The 17,644-nt window shown below is 45.0% G+C and overlaps 1 protein-coding gene across 1 annotated transcript in view; it reads right to left on the bottom strand.

The window, feature by feature from the left end:
- Positions 1 to 6,341: 6,341 nt before the first annotated feature.
- Positions 6,342 to 17,644, bottom strand: part of SLC6A5 (solute carrier family 6 member 5) — a 53,145-nt gene continuing 41,842 nt past the window's right edge. The window contains exons 14-16 of the mRNA XM_047072025.1: positions 13,416 to 13,516; positions 8,696 to 8,863; positions 6,342 to 6,497 (exon numbers count right to left, since the gene is read on the bottom strand). Of these exons, the coding sequence (XP_046927981.1) occupies positions 6,342 to 6,497; positions 8,696 to 8,863; positions 13,416 to 13,516 (425 nt within the window). The remainder of the gene's footprint in view (positions 6,498 to 8,695; positions 8,864 to 13,415; positions 13,517 to 17,644) is intronic.

Here is a 17,644-nt window from a genome sequence, read left to right as displayed (position 1 = left end):
CGTTTCCTGTTGTAAAGAGCCCCCAAGGTGAATCTTCTAGGCAGTGACTACTCATCCCACATGGATCTCTTTGTAAATCCAGTTCCCACAAACAGGCGTTTGTAGAACTTGTGTGTCACAGAGACTGCAACGAATGGCCTTGGAACTCCTTGCAACTGTGGATTCTAAATCTCTGGTTCCAGGAGAGACATCTAGAGGGAAGGAGGAAGGAAGCATCAGCAAAAGCAGAGGGGTGTCAAAGGAACGAGCTCAGTGAGAAAAGAGTTGCAAAGTCCAGGAGACAAATAGCTGTGAAACAAATGGCAACAATAAGATAGATTGGTCGGAGGAACACAGAAGAGTTGTAAGAGCAAATGCCATATTAGCTCCTTCCAGGCAGAGCCCTGCAACACTCTGCAGCCCACAATCTGTCCTGCCATAGATGCATGAGCTCTGTGCTTCCCACATCTTGTCATTGTCCCCATTTAGGGAAAGACTATTTAAAAGGGGGTATACGAACACATCAGAGCATTTCCAAGTAAAATTCTAGGGTTTCGGGGATCTTTTGAAATGTTCCAAAGAAATACCACAAGGTCACAGTTCAGAGTGGTAACAGGGACAGGTGAAATAAACTTGAACATGAGTTGATAATTATTGAAACTGAATGACAGGGACATGGGAGTTCATTATTCCACAGCCCCCACTTTTGCATATGCTTGAGAATTTTCAAAACAAAAAGTCAAAAGAAAACACAACTGAGCAATGGGGTTTCGAGAAAGAAATCTAAAATGACAAGCCAGCACCAGACTCTGATCTCACCAGGCACTCTTCTTCATCTCTCAAGACAAGGTCTTACACTGAACTTGGGACTTGCCACCTGGTCTGCCCGCTGAAGTGCATGGTTATGGACAAGCCTGAGTGTGTAGGTCAATCTCATTACACAGGACGGACATGCATGCTCTCGGCAGGTTTTGAGTCAGCTTGTAAGGCCATTTCTTTTCCCCCTACAGGTTGCCCAGCACCCCCCCACCCCCACCCCCCCCCCTGCCCTGGAGCCTGCCAACACAGAAGCTAAGGATAGATCAAGCTTCTGGGGTGGCAGGATCAGATAGGAATGCCCAGCCACCAGTCTCTGCACATGACCCAGGAACTCAGGGCCCATCTCTGGGCAGGGAACATGGGGGCTCCACCCTCTTAAAAGGGGAGAATGGAATTCATTGATTTAACAGGAATAGTCTTTACACCGGGCTCTGAGTTCCTTGAGATCTGGGGCTGTTCTATTTCATATTCTGTTTTGCCTGGGGTCTAAATGCAGAAGCTACGTAAACGTTTGCTGAGTTGAAATACAGTTGAAGACTGACAAAGTGGTCATTCAAATACACTCAAGGATTTAACTCGCCCCGTCCCTGTGTTCAGATGCACTCAGATTCTCTCGCTCCCTCCCTCTCCTTCCCTACGAGGGATAATTAATAATTCAGCAAACAATAGTGTGTTCTGATGATTAAGAATATAACAATTTAATTGATATTTGTTTCTGCAGCGGCGCAATATCTCATTTTCCCGGGAGGGCAGTTTTCCATTTCTGTTCCAGCTTTCTCCCAATAAAACAGATCAATCCTGGGGATACCTGAAGGCCATTTGTTAAGAAAGAAAAAATGTGGGTAATGGGTTTGAAATAAACACAATACTATTATCATCATGTTTTAAACACTGACATTTATTTAGGGTTTGTGAACTCATACATTATTAAGATAAATTCTAATTTATATTAGTATATAATAGGCAAATATATAATACAATAAATTGCATTTGTAGACATAAATACAAAATTTGAGGTAGGGCCTCAAGAATAATGACTTTTTAAATGAATAATGCACAGTATATAATATGTACTCTGTAAGATATATATATGATGCATCATTTGTAACATATTTTCTTCATGTACAGTTAATGAAAAAATATAAGGACCTGATTAGGGAACACATCTTTATTCATAGGCAACGGTACCACATACGATGCCTGCATTTAGGACATTAGCCAAGTACACAATTTCAGAATAAACCTATTCCATGATAGGTCCATAATAAAGTGCAAAAAAAAAAAAAAAAAGACAAAACAGTTCCTAGTCAATTACTAAGTATCATCCTAACAATAAAATACACCTATAAGGCAAATGGTTACCTGAAGATGTATTTAATCCATGGCAGGCAAATCAAACCTCTGCTCTCAGAGATGATTCATGCCCAATCTGAAAATACTTTCTCTTTGGCTGCAGGCTGCTCAGAGGTGATCCAAGCCAAGACCACAATTCAAAATTACTTGGCCTTTCTGTACAGTTGAAGCAAACTCTGGGAATGATAGGGAGCTTTGCTTTTAGAAATCCCAGGGACACTTCGTGGAGAAATTACTATCGAGATTAAACTCACCCAAGCCTTTGCTCCCAGCCTGGAAGTTTCGTGCATGACACCCACCCAGTGTGAAACAGAGGAAATGTTCCTTTGCTGGCCTTGGCCTTCAGTGCCTGCAGTACAACCTGCCATACAGCATGCTCCCACTGGAGTCAGCTGCCTCAAAGACGAGTGTCACAAACCCAAATCCAGGTACGGCAGCAGCGGTGTGATGTTGCCATCAAGCACACATTAAGCAACCGTTATTGTGCAAGTCTCTGGGAAGAGGACGATGACTGATGGCCAAAGGAACAAAGAGGAAAGAAAAATTCAAATTTTAGGCATGGGAAGACCATGCTGACAGGTGAAGGTTGTCAGGCAGCACTGAGGCACATGTAGATAACAAAATAAGGACTTAGTTAAGGAAAACTCAACTCTAATGCAATATTAGCGTAAAGACAACCCAAGTCTTAGCCATTTAAAGATCATTGTATTAAATTATTTTTAAAGTGCTGCTCACTGAAGTACAAGTTACGTTTCTTACACATTAAAAACACATGGGAAATTTCAAAGACGTTGAGGTCCAGATTTTGCACTGACCACAACTTTCATGCAACAAATGAATATAAAAGCAACAAACAAAATAAAACCAAACTGGACACATCTGTACATGACAAACACACAGCCCTAAAGAGACTAAAAGTTACTAATACGCAAGACAAATATTTGCATAAGAAGCCACAACACCAACAGTTAAGAAACATACATTTTTTTTTTTCTCCTTTAAGGATATTACAAGGTTACTGCTTTTAACATATGGCTTTTGTTTTTCTCTGAATGGATTTCTGGCATTTGTCGGTGTTAGGAAATTATCTCACAAGTGGAAAATACCTCACCATTCTGCCCAGTAAAAACCAACGAAAATTCTTCCTCAGCAACTTGGTTTTTAACTCAGTTTGAAGGGGAATGCTCAAGGAGCCGTTTTTGACAATGCCCTTCATTTTCTTCTTACTCATTCATTTTTTTCTCATCCAATTGACTGTGGAAGAAAACACATAGCATGGAAACATCCACCTGGTTAGCATCCCAGCCAAGTGTGGGGGGGGGGGGGGTCGGGAATGTGGCAAAGGTTGATACATGATGACGAATCAGCTTGGATGCTGAACACCTGTCTGCCAGGGAAAGCCTCAAAGTTGAACATGGCTAGAGATATGGGTAAAAACGGAGTTTACAAAGTCACCATTTCCAGATAAGTTCGGAACCTTTCACCTTTCAGCAAATTTTACATGAAAATTGGCAATTGTAGGGAAAAGGAAAAACACTCTGGCTGTTCAGGGAACAGCTACTGGGTCTCAGCCTGGACAAATCTCGACAAACACAAAAGTAGCTGCCTCCAACTGTAACATTCACAGCAGAATGTAGCTAGCAAGGAGGCCCCTGCCCTCACAAGTCAACTTGCAGTTCAAGTTCATATGAGACAAACCTGGCAGCAGCCGTCGGGTACCCCCCCCCCCCTTCTTTTAATCACGACAGCAATAATCAGCAGAAATGGGGTTGGCATCCAGCATCGGACTCCAGTTTTAGCCAAGAGGCGAGAGAGGGAAGCCAAAATTATTCGCCCTGACACAAACATACCAGTCCCGTGAGAGAATGCTAATTGATTTCAGCTCTTTTCTTCAGGCTTCAAATTGGAAAAGCTAGAGATAATTTCCAAACCTAAGTTTTTCCTCCCTGCCTCTCCAGCTCCACCAGTTATCACCTGGAGACGCTAATTTTCCGTACCACTATGTGAAATCTGCTACAGTAAGGGGTGCTCTCATCAATATGGCTTTCCTGGGGAGACCAGTGTTCATGGCAGACAAGTCACTATGGGAAACACGGGGGCATTTGAGGCCGCAGCTCAGGTTCCTAACACTGTGTCTAGAGGAAGCTCAGTTTAGTCTCTGTGATAGATTCTAGTAAGTTCTAGCTTTGGGAAATAGGCAGAAAAGGAGAACAAAGAGGGGAAGAACAAACAGGCACTGCAGACAAAAGAGATGAAAACCTACAGTTCAAAACCCATCTCTGTTTCCTTTTCTCCCATCCAAGTACTAACCAGGCCCGACCCTGCTTAGCTTCCGAGATCAGACGAGATCGGGCACGTTCAGGGTGGTATGGCCGTAGACTCTGTTTCCTTTTCTAAAGTTTCCACAGGCAGTTCTCAAAAACGGGAAAATCACGTCAGTGTTGGCAAATGACAATGATATTTGCCCTAGAAAAAGAAGAGCTCGGTAAAATGAGTTGAGACCTCTTTTTAAACCAATGAAGTCATTTAAAGTAAAAACATGTTACATTAAGGTCTTTTGTTAGGGTTCACTGCTGTTGAACGGGATGAAAATGTCACATCAATATACAAGATTTAAACTGAAAACTTTGCCTGAGACCCTGTAACATGACGACAAACAAGTAAGAAAGTGATTGAGATGGTATCCCCTAAAGAAAACAATTTTAGGTTCAGATATTATTACTGTAAGGAAAAAAAAATCCGGACTACACTATTCTAAACTCACCATCTCTACAGTGATTCTTAAGATATTTATAAGGACAGAAATCACCACTACGCATACAGACTACATGAACACATATCACATTTAAAAATCTCATATATGCATGTTCAGGATACAAGAAGATAATAAAGGTCACGGCTTCGCCAATCTCTGCAGACGTGTGATTCGCTCTCATTAGAGCACAGTTAAGAGTATTGTGAATTGGGAAGTCTTAAAATTGAATCGGCTAAATGTAGTCTTAAAAGCTATAGTCTTAATTGGCTCACTTGCTACTTACCTAAGCTGTATTTACCAGAAATTTCTGTAAATACAGTGACCTAAAATGTACTACCAGCACATGGACTATCGTGGTTGCTTTCAACTAAACTCTCCGTTTCTTTGATTTCTCTATGACCACAGTTGGCATTTACTGTGAATGAAAAAGAGTAAAAATTGAGAAGTGTTCTGTCTTGTAGGAGGTTATGTCTTATATATAGAAAATATATAGACACAAACGGGTAAGTCTTGTTTTCCCCGAGGTTGGAAGACCAGGGATCTACAGCTCATAGAAAGACATTTTGAGGAGAAGAAACATGGGATTGTGACACTGAACCACGGCGTTAAATGTCATGTAGAAACTAGAATGGAGCTCTGCTGTGACCATACAGAGGCAAATTACAGGATGGCTCCTTGTGCACAGGCGGAGGAAATGATGAAGAGAATTCACAAATATAGTTACTTCAGAAAAAAGAAAAAGCAGAAGACAAGTGAAGGAAGAAAACTCTCCACTGAGATTCGCAGTGTGCAGAGACAAGTCTCTGAGTTCTTGGCACACTTGAGACAGTTGGCCCAAATGAGGGAAAACAGATCCCCAATTGTAAATGGAAATCTACAATTGGACACCCCAGCGGTGTCCGCATCCACTGGTTTGTCTTATCCTAAACCATTTTCAGACCCCTGCTGACCATCTAAATATACCCTCCTAAACTTCCTGCATCTGAATGAAATCACTACATTGCTCAGCTCAGCAACACTATGGAGCCCAAACAACAGTCTTGTAATTCTGCCATTTTATATAAGCCTCCGTGGCACCACCAAGGACAACACACAGTGGATTACCCCCGCCCGACCGGGTCTCGCGTACCTACTCGTGACTTCACCGGAAAGTGCCCACTCACCTAGTTGATCCACTCCTGCCGGGTAAAGCCTGAGCTTCCAACCCCTCTGGAAACTGACCCCATGGACACAGGCAAAGCGCCTCAAGTGGTCTGTCTAGCTCCTCACTACAGCATGCGACACCGTGTCCTACTTTTCTATATAACCATTCTCATGCATGGACATGAACCAAGATGAGAGGAGAGAGAAGAAAATGGGAAGAAAGCCGGGGAAAACCTTAGGGGAGGCAGAGAGGAAAAACAGGATCAAGTCTGGGCCATCCCATGCCATTGGACTAGCACTGGGTACCCAGTTCCAAATCCTTCACTGGCAGTTTGAGTCCCAGGGAAGAGGTTCCCAAAGGGTCGATCATGTTCTTGTAACGCTCCCCACGGTGCTGAGCTAAGAACGGGCCCCAGTCCGGCTGTGGCGAGCACACCAACTTCAGCCTCTGCAAAGAAGCCAAAGACACACAGGGTCACAGAAGTAACACGCCACCCCTCCCCTAGGCACCACCCATCTATCCCCAAACTGCTTGACACCACTTTTGCCAGAACCTTCCTTAAGCCAAGAGGTCCCCGGCCAAGAGAAGCGGTTAGGAAGATAGCCCTCTTAATTAACGAGGTCAAGGGACGTTAAAGAGGAGACGTGCTTTGGTTCGCTTGAAGTTATTTACATCGCCCTGCAAGCAATATAACAATTGCTCAGAGTTTGCCTTGCACAGGATTAACAGAGGATAAAGGACCCAGATTTTAATTATACATTTTTTCCTTCCAAATGAAGAGAATTCGCAAGCTTCTCTCTCCACTGCCAGACGCAGTCTGTAAAAGACACGCGCTCAGTTACTTTTGTTCCATAGTCCCAACAGTAGGTTGTTACATCAAAATAATTGGATTTTGTTTAGCATATTTCCCCAAAGTATATAAATGGCCGGGAAAAAAAAAAAACACAACTCCAAAAACACACTGCCAAGAGTGAGCAAAGATTTTAATTATCTGTTGACAAAAAATATATGCTCCTGACTCGGTTCAGCAGTGTAGGCGAGCCAGAAATAATGGGACTGTCTCTGATCCTTCAACTGAACTTTTTACAGAAAACATAATGTGATGGGAAAATTTTCTAGAAAAAAGTTAAGAAAACATATTTCAGACTCCATAAGGGGGAACAATTATATGTTTATTACCTATTAAAGTGAAGCTATTTCTTATAGCTGTTAGTTTAATCTCCCCTTAATCATCAGTTTGCAACCTTTGTGTCCCAAATCAACCATAATAAATTTATAGAACCAACTCATCAGTTTAGGGAATTTCGGCCTAAGACAAAAGTAGCAGAGGCTACACTAGCTTCTGTTCAAAGGGAATGAGATTTCTGGGTCAGTTGGTGGGAGGTTCATCTGGGGCAAGAGGGAGACAGCCCTGGGGGTAAAGGGGCCCACAGTAATTTACCTCAAGGGGATAGCAGACAATTTCCTGAGGATGCAAACTGGAATACCGCTTCAGTAAGGAGACTCCTACATTCCCTTTGTCAACTCTGTCTCCATTTTCAGTCCATTGAAAATAAAAGCCACCCCCTCTGTGGGATGTTCCGGAGACCTCTCTTCCTCTTCTCAATCTGACCAAGAGCCAAGCCCATACACCTGTTCTTCGCTGCCCTCTATTGGCAGGTTTTTCTTTGCCTTGGTCTATCCCAAGGCCTCTGAAACTTGAGTGTGCATCAGAATCACCTGGTGGGCTGGTTAAACTACAGACTGGGGGGGGGGGGGGGGTCCCGTTCCCCACCTCTGGTTCAGTGGAGCCAGCTGGAGCCTGCTCATTTGCATTTCCAACAAGCTCCCAGGTGGTGCTGATGCTGCCGGTCCCAGGGCCAAACCCTGAGGAGCACCGGTCTGGTCCAAAAGGTCCAACCTCTGGATTTTCAAGACAGAGGCAGTGCTGATCTATCCCTAGCACGCCTGAGCCAGCGACTTCTCATAAGTAACAAAAGCCTGACCACACTTCACTGGTGGCTGAACAAGTGGCAATGCGTTCCCAGACAGCCTGCAGTCAGGGTGGGGATTTTTTTTTTTCTTTAGAAATGAAGGAAGTATCCATCAAGGGATTAACAAGGACAGGTTTCACCTCACACCAGCCATGCCCCGGACCTCTCATTACATTGTATGGGGATGGTGACATGTTCGTGAGCTTGGACCCCTCAGCCATCCTAATACCAGTCCAACAGGAAGGGGTAGTGATTTAAAACGTAATGGGAATAGATGTTTGGAGGGAGAAGACTTGGACAGAGATGCACATCAGGAAAGCGGGAATCTGACGTGTGGTTAAAAACCAAATATCAGATGTAAACTGTGGGTAAGGGGAGAGGGGGAGGGGAACTCCAGGAAAGAGGAGACATGACCTCTTATTCCCCAGAGCTGCCAGGGCACTGAGGAAGAGCATAACAGCTTGGCCTGCGGATCGGCTAAGTCTCTCCATTAGAGGAATAATACATAATAAAAACGGGTTTAGTAGAAACGGTGGCAACTGTGATCACTTAATCACCAAGTCTCCCTGGAGAATAAGTTTACCGAATCTGTTGTTTTTTAATGCACGGAGCTCTGAGAGCTTCTCCCTGGGGAGGGGATGGATGGCAGGGAAAAGGAGCTGATGGAATTACCTCAATAAATCTGCCAGGGGCCAGATGCATTTTTATCACAAACATAATTGGAATCCAGATAACCGAACAGGCGAGCATCAGCCATCCGAGCACCATGGACCAGTTAGGGTAGCGATAAGAGCCATAGGTCATGGGCTCCCACTGGTAAAAGCTGAAGCAAAGGATAAACTAGGAAGAAAAGAGAAACACATGTGTTAGGCTGGTGATGCGAAGTGTTCATTCCTAACAGCCAGGTATTGAGCCCCTGCCATCAGTTTGCTGCTTTCCTATCTATGATCCCATGTTATATCCAGACCAACCCTGAAAGAGGTATTATTAATAATCCATTTTCCAAATGAAGAAACTGAATTTCAGGAGGAAGATGACACACACTTGGCCAGCTGCATTTGCCATCTCCCAGAACTGAGCAACGTGTATGGGTACACACACACACAGGCTGTGAAGACACTGTAAGGGCCTTACATCAAGGGGACTGATGCGTGGAGCTGGGCGTATTTAAAGGGTTGTCTGTACTTTCTATAGTGGATAATCAAGCTTTTGTTGTGAGAAAGAATCCATTCAATGTATGTATTTAAAATTTTTTTGTTAATGTTTATTTAGTTTTGAGAGACAGAGAAACAGAACCTGAGTGGGGGAGGAGCAGAGAGAGAGGGAGACACAGAATCTGAAGCAGGCTCCAGGCTCTGAGCTGTCAGCACAGAGCCCGATGTGGGGCTTGAACCCACGGACCGTGAGATCATGACCTGAGCTGAAGTCGGATGCTTAACCAACTGAGCCACCCAGGTGCCCCTAAATGTATGTATTTTAATATTTTTAGAAATGAGTTGATGGGGTCCCTGGGTGGCTCAGTCGTTTAAGTGTCCTACTTCGGCTCAGGTCATGATCTCATGGTCTGTGGGTTCGAGGCCCTCGTCAGGCTCTGTGCTGACAGCCCACTCATGCTCGCTCGCTCTCTCTCTCTCTCTCTCTCTCTCTCTCTCAATTTCTCTCAAAAATGAATAAACATTAAAAAATAAAAACAAAAATAAATAAATAAATGAGTTGAATCTACCTTGACTTCTCCTTGAATGGGGAATGGCCCGTATCCAGGCGCTGCCTTTAAAGCTGGCAGAGTGAGGCCAGGAGTGGTTGGCAAGCAGTGACTGAGCCTGAAGCTGAGTCCTATAATAAACCATGGGGCATAGAGTGGGTGCACGGCGCACTCTCAACCGACTCAAGATGAACGGGCCGTGTCACCCAACAGTGGGCCAAGAGCCAAGAGGCCAGCAGGCTGATCTCGGTTCCACTGCTAACTAGAGGAGGGACCCTCATGTCTCAGACTTCTCTGCTATAAAATGGATATATTTCACACTGCGTACACAACACACAGGGGCTTTCTGGGAACAATGGTCTGATATTTACTCAAAACTCCCCTCTCAATTTGAAGAGAGGTGATGAGTCATTTTCTGCCCATTATCTGCATCACTGCACACTTCGGCAGGAGCAATGAGCACCCTCTGAAAGCAAGTTTAGAGCAGCTGAGAAGGAACAAGGGAACACCCATGGGAACAAGGGAACACAAAGAGAGGCACTGGAAAAGACAGAACAGGGGTTCTAACTGTTCTTGCCACACCTTTGGGGAGCACTGACCTGAGAAACTGTGTTCTTGCCCATGTTCATAGTGGCAATATAGTGGCAGCCGAGAATAATGTACCTAATAACGATGACATAAGTCCTGCCTTCCCCCCCCCCAACCGCCCCACACATCTCATTCTATCTTAAGCAGTAAAATAATGGCCCAAAAATGATTGGAGGGAATTATGTCAGCAAAGATGATATATGGAAGTGTTTTAGAAAAGCATGAAGCACTATACAAATGTAAGGCATATCTATATTATTGCTGCAAAGCCCAGGCTGCTGGGCCAAGTGATTATTTCAATGCAACAATAATTCAATGTATTGATCTGAAGCAACATGAGCCTGAAGACTGCTGTTGAAAACGCTGCTCCTACGGAAAGAGATGCCTTACTCTAGGCCCCTTTTTAAACATTTGCCCCTAGAGTTATAAACTTTATTAACCAGTCTATTGGAAGTATGGCCTAATGTAATTATGGTAAGTTACTCCATTTCATTTACTATATAAATAGCAATACATCTGCTTATGTGTGCACATAATTCAGTAACGTGATCTGACTATGTATACAATAATTGCATGGGGAATATTTATAGCTCTATAAATCCAAGAAGGCACATATAAAAATGATCAATTTCACTTCAGAGGTTTCTAAGTTATTTAAACCCATAATCTCAGTTCATTCCAGCATACCACAAATACTCGCTTTACAGAGGGCAAGTGGCAAAAAATAAGTGTTAGGCTTGGTCCTTTGGTACCCATTTCCAGTTGCACAAATTCCACATCAAACTTATGTGTGCACACCTGTTCTTGCCATAAATTTCCCTCTGCCTAGCTAACTTTGATAAAACCCTGCCTCAGACAAGCCTGGCCATGAGAGATAATAATTTAAGCACTGAGTCAGGCCCACCCTGACATTTTGCTGATGGCAGCCAAGGAAGGAGAGAGGTACATCAGTTGACAATGGATTTGACTGCTTCTACTTGTCCATAGCTCCCAAACACAGAAGGGGAATCTGGATCAGGAGCTTTTCTGGGATCTCTACAGGTTTCTGATGGGAGTTTCATAATTGAAATCAAGAAAGCACAGCATGGTTGAGAAACTTTCTCAAAAAACATAGCAAGTCCCTGCAATTTCTTTTCCCTGACTCTCTGCTCACAGAGATTAGAATTATTTTAATTCCAAACTGGCCAAACTCCACTTAGAAATGAAAGCACTGAGTTTCTAGAAATTTATTAGAGTGTGGGCTTGAGGCCTAGAAGCCCTGGATTCAAGTCTCAGCTCTGCCTCCTGAAAGCTTTGTGGCCTTGGTCAAGCTCCTTAGCCTCCCCGGGCCTCAGCTCACGTAACTGTAAAATGGGGGGAAGAATCACCCACTAAGCAGAGTGGTCGGAAGCTTTAGGGGCAAAGTGCCTTCCTCCAAACAGACCTCCACAAATGGTGGTGCCGGTTCTTATATTTATGTGATATGTTTCTGCAAAATATAATAAAATTCTCTGAAGCTTAATCTCTTCCAAGACAGGAAGGAAAGTCAGGTCTTGATTTCACCCAAGAATAAATCATGTGGTGGTGACTGGGGGAAATGGTGAAGCTCAGGAGAGCCAGAGAATGCCCCCAGGCAGGAGAGTTTCAAAGTCCCCCCCCCACCCCCCACCAATTAGGTAAATCTGAGCTCTTCATATACATTTCAGTCCTAAACTCAAGAAACTGGAAAATCCATTTTGATTCTTTTCACCCCTCGTGCCCCAGATCTAGTGGGGCTTTTCTGACAAATTATCGCCTCTAAAATGTGAGCATTGATGTGGGCCTCTCAGTATGGTGTTCATGTCAGTGCAGAGGGAGATAAATGCTGAGTGGTTTTTCTGCCTAAACTTATGTCTTTTCGGAAATCAGTTGAGGTGTTTTGATTAAAATTCACTCTGTGACAGTTAAAAAAAAAAAAAAGAGGGGCGCCTGGGTGGCTCAGTTGGTTAAGCGTCCGACTTCAGCTCAGGTCATGATCTCACGGTCTGGTCCGTGAGTTCAAGCCCCACATCGGGCTGTGTGCTGACCGCTCAGAGCCTGGAGCCTGTTTCGGATTCTGTGTCTCCCTCTCTCTGACCCTCCCCCGTTCATGCTCTGTCTCTCTCTGTCTCAAAAATAAATAAATGTTAAAAAAATTTTTTTAAATAAATAAAAAATTTAAAAAAAAAGGAAATACATATTTTCTTTACAATTTTACTTCATCCTGTCTTGTTTTCCTTTAGAGAACCTGGTGCTGAAGTTAAACAACGGTCTTAATCTGGTTTCCAGTGCCACCTGCCGGCTGCAACCAGAACTACAGCCAGCTTCCTGCCGCCTTGCTTTGATAACACCCATCACAAGCCAGGGAAGCGGAGGAAAGGCAAGGTCGAGGTCAATTACTGTGCTTGGAGGGTGAATTAAGGCAAAGCCTTCAGCCTGTATCACAACAAAGGAAGGGACGGGATGTGCATGCAAGTCCCTATGCAGATTTACTGACACATGAAGGGCTCTGATCTTTAAAAAGATGAATGTCAGATGATCTCAAAAGGTCATTGTCACACTTGAGGATGATGAGATAGTTCTCAAAAAACAATAAAAGTGAACCATAAAGGTCTAATTTATGCTATCTTGGTTGTAGAGCAGCTCTACTGAGTAGTGGTTAAGAGCAAGAGTCCTGAAGCCTTTTGCCTGGGCTCGCACCCAGGCGGTGGTTGCTAATTATTAGGTGTGCAGTGCTAGGTAAGTCACATAGCCTCTGGGTGTCAGCTTCCTCATCTGTGAAATGGAGGCGACTGCAACGCCAGCCCCGCAAGGCTGCTGTGAGGGAGAGATGTGGTGACACACATAAAGTTCTCTGAACAGAGCCCGGACCGTGGGTAGCATGTGGGAAATGTGACTGTAATCTGCTAACAGTACATGAGGAAATGTTCTGTAAGGTTGCTCCAAACTGCATGAGTCACCGCTAAGCACCTTCAGGTGGGCCACTAGATCTCTCTGAACTTCAGTTTCCTCTTCTGGAAGGCAAGAATAATACACCTTGTTCAAACGTAAAGCACCACATACATAGGCGAGATCCAACTACACGATAAAGCGTGCAATCCTTACCGTTAAAATGGTTGGAGTTACAAATGCCCAGCAGACTTTCCAGAAAATGTTTGGCTGGAATCCAATCATCATTTCTATATCTTCACAGAATCTTTGCAAGCCTGCAAATAGACAAGTGGAGACAGCATGAGGTGCAGTGGCAGGGGGTTGGGGGAAGGGAGGGTAGAGGACAGGGTCTAGAGGCCCTCACTCAAGTAAGTGCCATTGGCTAGGGATGGCCCCAGACTGGTGTCAGCATGACCCCTATTATGCAAGAAACCATCAGACAAATGATTCGCTGCCAGGAAGATTAGGGCAAACTGAACATTTAAATAGATATTAAATATGCTCTGCAGTGAGGGTCAAAAATGTCATCCCAAGGTAACATCTAAAAAGCTCAGTTGCAGTCTAGCCCAGGCGTCTCAGCACTGCCACAGCCAGGCATAGTCACCTGTGCGGCTGTTTTCACAGATGGCCTTATGTGCTTAGCAACAACTTCGGCAAAATCCATTACGATCGTGGTCAATAAGCACAGTGTATTACGAAAGCCTTGGGATTTAGAGTGAGAGTCACTACATATTAGTTTTTGTCCACACCCTCCCAAGGACACTCTTCCATGAGCCAATTTATCTTCACTCTGTGTAAGATGGCAACGGCCATTGCCCACTCTGTTGGAGCTCAAAGGACTGCTGTCCTGGTCACCGATCAACTTCACTGAAGTATCAAGCAGAGGAGATGGTCATTCTCATGGCCACACATAACTACCATCCCCACACACTCACAGTTTACCAAGACCTTTAAGCTACTCCTTGGACGGAGGGGCCACTGAGGAAGGTTTTGGAAAGGGACAGCTTCTCACATTGTTTCCTGAGCTCATCAGAAGCATGGCTTTCCCCCAAGTGTGGGTCGCCATGCTGATGGGACAGGAAAGCTCCCTGAATTCAAGCTTCAGTGAGTCAGTAGTTCTGACCAGGGGCCCAGGAGCCTCAGCTTAAATCTCCCCATTCCTTTATCCTCTGGTCATTTATGTGAAAAGTAGGTACCCTGCAAGTCAAGAGGAGCAGAGGCACTCCTCGGGGAAAGCCCCCATTTCCACTATGCCTCCTCCTTTCAGGAATAATCCCTTGCACATCTTGAGACCTTCTTGTTTGAGACATTGGCCACTTGTTCCTCCAGTTCCCGGGCTCTCCCAACCTCCTTAGGTTTCTGGGTCCTCTGCCCTTAGCCCCATGCGGAGCAGGGGGATTCAGTTTCTGGGGGTTCCCCTTCCAGTCCTCACTTGCTATCTCTTACCCTTGGCCATCCCCTCCCTGTGTAGCACCTGTACGAGCTGCCTTCACCTGACCTGTGCCCCTGTCCCCACCTCAGCCCAGAGTTATCCTCTAGCCTTGTCCCCTCAATGCCTGCTCTGTGCTGCATGGCAGCAGGAAAGAATAATGTGATATGGAAAAGCAATCTCTTGCTGGGGTAGAAAGCAGACACTGGTATTCCTTCAAGGAACAAAATAGTTCATCTCAACCCCTTTTTTAAAAATGACCCTGATAATATTCTATATCTTGATCTGGATGCTGGTTACCTGGGGGTAAAAATTCATTCAGCTGTACACTCGGTTTTGTGTTCCTTCCTGTGTACACGATGTTATACTTCAATATTAAAGTTTACCCTCAAAAGTCCACTCTAGCCATCATCCTCAAAATAATGGATCCTGAGACCTTCCATAGTCCTCAGCTCCTGTTATTTGCTTCTACTCCATGCCAAGCCCAGACCCAGAATGTCAGCTAACTCTCATGATCATGAATCACCAGGCCCTGCTGACAGCAGCCATGAAGGAGGACAGCCAAGCCTGAGGTTAGCTATAGAGCAGCCTGCTCTGGGAACGGTGTGGGAGGTTCACCAAAGACAGCTGTTCTCAACTCACTCTAAAGTTTCTCAGGTGGCAGCTGAGCTTCCTATTCTATCTTAAACCCTGATCAGGGTCAATCACAATGTGGTACAAGGGAAAGAGTGCTGGATGGGGAGTTAGGATCTAAGAATTGAACCCCTGTTCCGCCTCTAATTCACGGTGTGATCTCAGGAAAGGTATTCTGTTTCTGAGCCTTTGTTGGTTTGCTGGGGGGACTGGAGAGGTCAATCCATGACACAAAGAGGCTCCAGGTTGCTTCCTTATATTCACAGGCAAGAACTTCATGCCATGAGCAGCTGACCTGACCCTCTTTGGATTTGTTATGTGTGCATGTTCTTTAGTGTTATCAAATGCCTTCAAATGAGTGGCCTCTCCGAGCAGTGAGGGGAGAAACTCAAAGGAATAGAAATCAAAGCTAAGGCCCAGAAAAATAGACATAAGACACTGAAGGAAGCCTGAGTGTTTAAAAAAAAAGATTCTAGAAGTTTCTGCTATTGTTTTCAATTCTGTTACCAGATTATTCCTCTCCAATAGGCCATCCCCAAGAGATGATGATGTACAGCTTGACTGGGAAACTGATTTGATGGAGCGCAGGGTTAGACACGAGGAAGACACAGAGATGGCCTCCTATAGGAGGAGAGGGATGGTGGTAAAGAGCACTCCAGCTTTCTCAGAGGGGTAAAGGAGCTAGACGCAGAACTGTAGGAAGGGGCAGATGGGGGCTGCTCAGATTCAGCAAGAGGCAGAGTTTGATGCAGAGAGCATGGTGCTGGGATGGTGAGGGAGGAGGCTTGGGTTCCAGGGCCAGCTCAGTGTCTGGAAAGTCATGTCCCTCTCTGGGACTCACATGAGGGCTCTGGACACCTGGCCTTGGCCTCCCACTAGCTCCAGGTCCCATGATGGGTCTGCCCCTTCTGCCAACTTGTGGGCTGGCCCTGCAGGTATAGCGCAGGAGAACAGGCTGAGAGCCACCAGGCATTCGTCCTCCTGCCTCCCACTCATTCCTGATCAGGCTCTCCAACCCTTCTACCCTCTGCTGGCTCTAAACCCAGTCCAGCGATACCCATCCCATGGCCAACTCACCCAAGTCCCCACCTGGGTCCCTTACTGTGTCAATGGCTACCTTCCTCTCAGGCCGTTGTTTATGTGGCTTCCTCTTCCTGCTCTGTTCTTTCCATTGACCCAAATCCCCCTCACCCTCAAGGCCTAACTCTTCTTTTTTAAAAATTTATTTGTTATTTTAGAGAGAGAGAGAGAGAGAGAGAGAGAAAGGGAGACAGTGCATGCGAGGGGCAGAGAAAGAAAGAGAGAGAGAATCCCAAGCAGGCTCCACACTGTGAGTGCAGAGCCCAATGCAGGGCTTGATCTCAAGACTCTGAGATCATGACCTGAGCTGAAACCAGGAATCAGATGCTTACCCGACTGAGCCACCCAGTCACCAAAGCCTAACTCTTGATAAAAGAATTGTTCATGGAGCCTGGGGCATATGCATAGGGACTTGCCTGCTGCATGATCTCGAGTCTGGAGGGGTAAGATAGGCTCCAAAAGGGATCTGAGCAACTGCTTGTTACTGAGTTAGCAGGAAAACAGCAGGAAAAATGTGGTAAATCATGGCTACTATTCTAGACTCAACAAACAGATTTGGGGCTCAGAAATTGGTTCCCACAAGCTCCTTATAACCAACTAACCCTAAACTGAGAAATAAAAAACTTGTTTCAACCAACCAATCATTTTCACCCATGCAGCTTTGTGGCTTCTGTGTTTATAAACCATACCCTTGCCCTTGGTCTAAACATGATCTTCAGGGGGCTGCTCTCCCTCCTGTGCCACAGCCACAGCTGGCCTCCAGGCATGTGAGCTGTGCACTTGTACTGGGCCCCACACTCAGAAGGGTGCTGCCCCTGGATTAATGGTCTTTGGTTGCCATCTTGAAATTCTTAGTACATTTTTAATGAGGGGTTCCACATTTTCACTTTGTACTAGGTCCCACAAGTTAGGTCTCTGGCACTGTGTGTACCTCAAATTACTCCTTTATAATGAAGGCCCCATCTCTAAAAGCCAAAACCCTATGTGTTAGCTCATATTTTTCCCACCTTGGTTACCAATAAGCTCAACACTCACTAAATCTCAGTCTTTATTTTCTTTTATATCTTTTTCTCTCTCAGACAGTACCTTCTTGAGATTTTTCCTGGCTACTCTGGCCCTCCTTTATCTTTGGGCAGCAAAAGCTCCTGATCAGGGATGTGCAGCTTAGTCCTGACCTTACTCTCAATGTTAAGTGTGAAGTGGCCTTAGTCTTCCTGGAGCTAGCTGGCAAGTCACCTGAATATCCCTCCCCACCTTCCTA

The sequence above is a fragment of the Lynx rufus genome, unplaced genomic scaffold, assembly GCF_022079265.1.
Source record: "Lynx rufus isolate CCGP_SWC_20201006 ecotype Redwood Valley unplaced genomic scaffold, mLynRuf1.p SCAF_9, whole genome shotgun sequence".
Classification (NCBI taxonomy): Eukaryota; Metazoa; Chordata; class Mammalia; order Carnivora; family Felidae; genus Lynx; species Lynx rufus.
The sequence above is the reverse complement of the archived record's forward strand: the minus strand, read 5'-3'. Positions and strand labels throughout refer to the sequence as shown.